Raw genomic sequence first — 7,000 nt, forward strand, 5'->3', positions numbered from 1 at the left:
CACCATTATGTCAAATGTTTTGCACAGCTATTTAGGATGAGTCACATTCTAAGAAGGCCTCTAGAAGTTCAGCAGAACAGTTTATGCGTGAAATAGCTTGATGTGAGGGAAATTGATGTGTGTGTGAAATACTGTAGGGGTGAGAAAATGAGAAAAAAATCTCTCCCGTAGAAGGAGAGGATGTGATTTCAGCTGTATCTAACTGCAAGGTCATGTGTTTTAGTGTCTTCCTGGTGGGAGGACATGGAATATTCATTTACATGTCAAACACAGGGACACGTTTGGTAAAGGAGATTGATAGGGCATCACCTGGCCTGATGAAGATGAACATAAAATCAATGGCATGGTGAGCGGTAGCCCCCCTTTCGATCCCACATAATGAGTTTGCTCCTCACTGCGCTGCCACTGTGGAGCTTTGCCAGAGAAGCATCATTACACTGACGGAAAAACACACAGGGAGAGCGTTCAACAGTCTCTTGCCTCCTCTATTATTACAGTTCATTCCGTTCGGAGCGAAGGAAGGGAGGGAGAGCATGCGAGTCGGTATCTAGCCTGATCTAATAAAGGGAAAGATTTTCCTCTGGGGACTTACAACTAATTGTATTGCAGTATAAACCATAATCTCAAAAACATAAATAAACAGTGCAGTAAAGACAGGAAGTTCATCTGAAACATTATCGAAATATTGTCAGTGAGAGGGATATGAATTTAAAATAGCAGAAAGACATGCAGAATGAACTGAGCTTGTCTTTAAATCATGTTGAGAATGTACTCAGCCCTGAGCTGTAAGGCTAATGAGACGCATTAAAGAACAATGCATCTTTACACACAATTAAAAGTGGAGCTTAAGCTTCTAACTGAGTTGTAAGGAATCTAATGGAATATAAACAATGCCTCCATATGCGGGTCTTTATCAGTAAGGAGCGAAATAAATGAGCTGCAAACATAAATGTATAAATGAGCAAACGAACAAAGAAAGCAAATAGTTATTTATTAACTAGCTATTCTTTGCACTTAACGTAGGAGGGCATTAATGTCAAGTCAAGTGCCGTTTAACCTGAGATTTTCTAAGCACAATAGGTAATTTCAAACTCATGAGAAAACACTGATATTTTATGAGGTAGCAATTTTGTATGAATCCGTACAACGAGATTTATATGGAATCGCATTTGTACAATGTTATCCATTCAGAATATGTATTTATATATATGCATGAAGCTTTACCCCTTAAACCTAACCATCATTTTGTAAGAATTTGTACAATGTGATCCAAACAGAAACATAAGATTTTTAGAAAAAAGTACATAATAATGTAAAAGTAGGTTCACCCTCAAAACCTAACCATCAGTGGGGCTTAAGCAGCTCTTACAAAAATGTTCAAATGAGATCACATAAATTCATATAAATTAATCAATTGTAAAATAGTTACAAAGTGCTATGACAGCATGTAGGCAATTCCAAATCTAGCAGGCAAGTTCCAAGCCCTAAGTTACAGAGGAAGAAGCAGAAGACTGTGATATGCGACACTTGAAGAGGTTCTTTAAAATGCTTAGGGGCCGTTCACACTAAACACCTTTTTGAATTCCACTGCACTGTTTTCCATTGTTTTTCTATGTAAACATGCACTAGACAGATGTGTTTGACTGTTGCATATTTCGCAGCACAGCATCCAAGTTAAAAGTTGAACTTTTATAAAATATGACTCCAGTCCTTGAGTTTTTTTTTTTATTCACTGCCTGCTTTTCGCAGTTTGACGTGTTAATGGTGGCAAAAGGCATAACCTACTGTATAATGAGACCAATTTACATGGAAAGGAGTTGTGATTCTGCTAAAAGGAATGACACTTAATTTAATTTCAGTGCCGCTGACAGAGATCCTGATTAAATCAAGGCCGATTAGTGAATGAGACACATTTTTGTTTTAAAACGTACGCATGGAAAAGAGGCGAAACTGTGTAGTGAATACGTCCCACTATGGGACACTGCAGTAATGGGCATTTTTCCTAGGGAAGTCTCTGTATATGCTTCCTTCATCTCAATAGAACTGAATTACCATCAAACAAGATACATGAAAAATTACCAAGCCAACATCAGATCTGTCTCCAGCTGTGCAATGATGCTAATGAAAAAACAACAACAAAAAACAGAATTATATCATCAATGAACAGGTGATTCAGTTTAACTATTTGAAGGGTCAGGTTGATGTTAAAGTACGATAAAGACTAATCTGATAAGTCATAATTAAAAACAAGCTGCTTGACCCTTAATTGTCTGTAATTTGAAGGCAAATGACTGTTTTCTTGCACAATACATGAACACATTAGCCCTCACATCTGCTTGGGAATCCTCCTGCCTGGGCGATGAGGCATTATTTCATTAAAACATTAAAGATACAAATGTGGCAGGCAATATGTCTATCTTGAAATGAAGTGTTTTCAAAAACATTGCTTTTTTGTTTTTTTCAAGTTTCATTTACTTTGCCCATTTGGTTGTGTTGTGCACATCATAATGGGATTTAGTTGGTTTTATGTTCATATGTATTAAATTTTGAAGTCTTTATACAGATTTTGTTTTAAAGTTCTGTTGAAGTTTTTTGTCAAGTTCCCTACTATACACAGGTGCATCTCAATAAATTAGAATGTCGTGGAAAAGTTCATTTATTTCAGTAATTCAACTCAAATTGTGAAACTCGTGTATTAAATAAATTCAATGCACACAGACTGAAGTAGTTTAAGTCTTTGGTTCTTTTAATTGTGATGATTTTGGCTCACATTTAACAAAAACCCACCAATTCACTATCTCAACAAATTAGAATACTTCATAAGACCAATAAAAAAAACATTTTTAGTGAATTGTTGGCCTTCTGGAAAGTATGTTAATTTACTGTACATGTACTCAATACTTGGTAGGGCTCCTTTTGCTTTAATTACTGCCTCAATTCGGCGTGGCATGGAGGTGATCAGTTTGTGGCACTGCTGAGGTGGTATGGAAGCCCAGGTTTCTTTGACAGTGGCCAGTGCATTTAATACACGAGTTTCACAATTTGAGTTGAATTACTGCAATAAATGAACTTTTCCACGACATTCTAATTTATTGAGATGCACCTGTACATGGTCAAAAGCAGTACAAATGAGATGCAAAAATGCCCGGATGACGACCTATATGGTTTCTTTTGTTTTATATCATCAATTAACTCCATTAATGGGATTTGCCTCTGTTTTATCCACACAAATGTGGCAACAAACAAAAAACGCTTGGAGAGTGAAAGTATGTCAAATCATTCTAAAGATAACAACCAAGAGCCTGTATCCTGTTCTCGCACAGCATCTGCTCTCTGATTAAACTTCTCATTTGCCATTGAAGTCGAGGAATGAAGAAGTCATCTCCAGGGAGAGCAGGTAAAGCGCGATGGATCCTGCCCCCAGGGCAGATGCCGCCGGTGGGGATAAAGCCACAGTCTCAGTCTGTTGCACCTGATAATCACTGTTTCAGCCAGTGTTTGTTGAAAGGCAGGGCAAGTGAAGAAGGATTGGTTCTAACCTGTCAATGATGGCACACATGTCCAGGCTGATGTTCTCAAAGGCTCCCATCCTTCCCTGCTCTACTGTGGTTAGGTCAGCCAGCTGATCGTCCACCTGAATGAGCTGCATGCAGCCCTGGAATGAGCGCTGGACAGGAGATGCTCTGGTTCTTAAAAAATAACCTAAACAAACAAAACACACAGCAAAGATGTTATATGTCAAAAGAGATGTTATGACCATAATGACACTGATATATGTTTATTAAGATTTAAGATAAATAAAATGACTGAAATGTTCAATCGAAAACACAGTAAAAAATATTATACTATGAACTTACTATTTTAAAATTGTTTTCTATTTTAATATATTTTCAAATGTAATGTATTCCTGTGATGGCAAAAGTGAATGTTTAGCAGCCATTACTCCAGTTTTCAGTCTCACATGATCCTTAAGAAATCATTCCAATATGGTTGAATGGGTGCTTAAGAAACATTTATTATTATTATCAATGTTGAAAACAGTTTTTATTTGCTTGGAAACTGTATTTTTTTTATAGATGTCTTTAATGTCCTTTTTGATCAACTTAATGCATCCTAATCATATAAATTAATACTTTAATTTATTCCACATGAATCTCTTCCAACTTTGATTAAGAACATATTTTTAAATGATATAGAGTTATAATTATTTAACTAAAAATATATGGTCATATTGTTTTCTAGGTGCACTGAATTCACAATAAAAAATAAAAAATAAAAACACTAAAATAAATGAATAATAAATAGATAAATAAATAATTAAACCTAAAGCTAAAATGAAAATATATTAATGTGAGCTTAACATGGGGGCAAAGGTAATCTAAAAGTAAAATTAGGGGAAAATAAGTGTGCACAATATTGGCTGATGTATATTCAATATTGACCGATAATGATACGCTAAAATCTCTCTTGCATCCAGTAATCAACATGGTGCCGATATACTGTGATCCCAATCCTGTCTAAATAAGCATGTTATGTAATGACCTCTGTTATTAACCGTAACACAACATAATTTCTAAAAAATAATCCTGTCTGAATAATGCTTTAATTATAACTGACCTGAGCTGGAGAGCTCCTGAAATAACCATTATGCCCCCGAGGGAGACACTTAACCTCATACTGTATTGAGATCTGTGTACTGCATTGCTCTGGATAAAAAAAAGGTCAAACTAAATTAAACTCAAAAATAAAGTCACTGAGTGTGATCTAATGTCATATGTGTGAAAGGTAATCTCATGTCACGTTTAAATGCTGAACATAAGGACCATTAACTGGAGAAAAACCTATCAACCTAACCTCATTAACCAAATGATAGTTTTTACACCAAAAAGGTCATGCACATCGCAAACAATCAGCTAACTTTGATGTTACTAATGAGATAAAAATACCTAAAAATACAGAACAAAGTCAGATTAGACGGATTTCTCCACATGGACCGCTGACATTCTTGGGAGAACATGCAAAACTTAGACCCCAAAGATCTGGCGAATCCTCAGGGTTGGTTATGTTTGCATTAGAGGTGAACAAAGCTTTCTGATGCCGATCACAGGAAGGTCTATTGAGATTCACCTTGCAGCCCCCTGACATTAATCTACAAATGAGAGCATCTGGAAGCATCAGTGTTTGCAAGGAACTCGTTTAAAAAAATAAAATAAGAAGAGGGATAGAGAGAGAATGAGAGAGAGAGAGAAAACAAAGTTCCTCAAGTTTTCTGGGCCATCTGTCTTGTCTGCTTCCTGCACCTGTCCAGGAGTCTATATGCCTGAGCAGTCAACAGAGGAGGATGAGTAAGGTGGGCTATTGGAAGACACGCTGAGGGAAATACATCTCACTACAGAGGAAAACAGAAAAAACAAGAGTCTGCTGACAAATTAAGGCAGGGCTGCAGTGGCATCTCAATGATCACCAGGATTTGTGGGGATCTGGAAAGTCGCCAGGATCCGTGATCAACAAGGGATGCAGAGAAAGGCAGGTTTTCGTCACCCACGCTTGGATGCGACTTCCCAGTGACTGCTTTTGTCCCATTCTGCTGTCGTAATTAATTGAGGAGAGTCACTTTTCTGACAAGATAACACTCTAAATTACGACTGAGGCCCACAACTCATACTCCTGGCTGGGTTTCTGAGTAGCTTCTGCATGACTGTGTTTACGTGCTGCTGATGATTTTGCAGGGATTGGAGAATAACTACTGTAAGATTAATGAGTGTCTATGGGCTCCATGTATTATTCATGAACGGCAAATGGAATATGGAAGATTCCTGTGGGAAGCCCTTGTTGTATCCTCATCAATAAGCCTGGTGCAGATGTTAACCGTTTTTGTTTATTCTGCATTGGAAAGTTCATAATGATGTAAAAGTGTATCTAACAATAATTGATAAGAGCTATTACAAAACATGCAATCAAATTGCGAGTAAAGCAGTAAAAAGTGACACAGATGAAGTCTCAGAAGGCTCCTTTGATCTCATTGTGTTCTCAATGAGGTCCTAAAACAAAGTGAAAATGAGGTGGAACACAGTATTTCTGATGAAAAGTGTCTCTTTGGCTGTGAATGAATGATTTCTCAGTCTGTCAGCCTAACATATTCACATCAGGTCCACAAATTGGCCTGAATGGGTCGAACTGGTGGAAACAGATGGGCTAATTACAGAGCAAACAACTCGCCCACTCGGCCTACACCTCTTTTGGGTAAGTCCAAATCTAAATAAACATGGAATGACTTGAAATGAGCAGTGTTTAGTTGCATGCTACCCCTGCAACCAACATGACATGCGCCTTTATCAAAGATTTTTGGTGTAAAAGAAGGTGACATAAAAAAAGGGCAAACAAATAGTTTAAATTAGAGCGCTGCATAAAATTAGTTCAGTTCATGCAAAAGCAAAAGTAGCTGTTTTTCCATTTACCAAACTAATGAATTAAAGGCACAATATGTAAGATTTTTTCATTAAAATATCCAAAAACCACTAGAACAGTGTTATATATTTTGTACTTGTGTACTTACATTATCCCAAATGTTTCGAAGAATGTTTAAATTTTAACTAGTGACACGGACCGTGTCCATAGTGTCATTGTGTCGCCTGCCAATGACGTCATAACCCCTCGATTTCCGATTTTGTTTTGTAGAAAACATGGAAACACCAAAGATGCTTTAATATGTTGTGCGTTTAATTAGACCGGTGATGACCGCACAGAGTAGCATAATAACAGAACTTTCAAATGCATCTAGTATGATAAAACAGCGCTGCTTTTTTCCCCCCACATACGCACGACCGGAAGGAGTGGAAGCGGTCGACTGTGGCATAATAAAAGCTCTGCTGCTTTCGAGCCGTGTGTCACGCTCGCTCAGAGGCCTCGTTTCGCTTCGATGGCTTTCAGCCTCACTCTGCTTCATTCTACTACGTTAATAAATCATTAATACATTAGCTCATCCATGAACATGATTTCT

At 37.3% G+C, this 7,000-nt stretch overlaps 1 protein-coding gene across 1 annotated transcript in view; it reads right to left on the reverse strand.

Moving 5' to 3' along the window:
- The window catches only part of LOC107695381 (contactin-associated protein-like 2), a 409,258-nt gene that overhangs the window by 159,175 nt on the left and 243,083 nt on the right, over positions 1-7,000 (reverse strand). The window contains exon 10 of the mRNA XM_016495265.1: positions 3,540-3,702. Coding sequence (XP_016350751.1) covers positions 3,540-3,702 — 163 coding nt within the window. The remainder of the gene's footprint in view (positions 1-3,539; positions 3,703-7,000) is intronic.

This window comes from Sinocyclocheilus anshuiensis, unplaced genomic scaffold (assembly GCF_001515605.1).
Source record: "Sinocyclocheilus anshuiensis isolate Anshui unplaced genomic scaffold, SAMN03320099.WGS_v1.1 scaffold110, whole genome shotgun sequence".
In the NCBI taxonomy this organism is placed as follows: Eukaryota; Metazoa; Chordata; class Actinopteri; order Cypriniformes; family Cyprinidae; genus Sinocyclocheilus; species Sinocyclocheilus anshuiensis.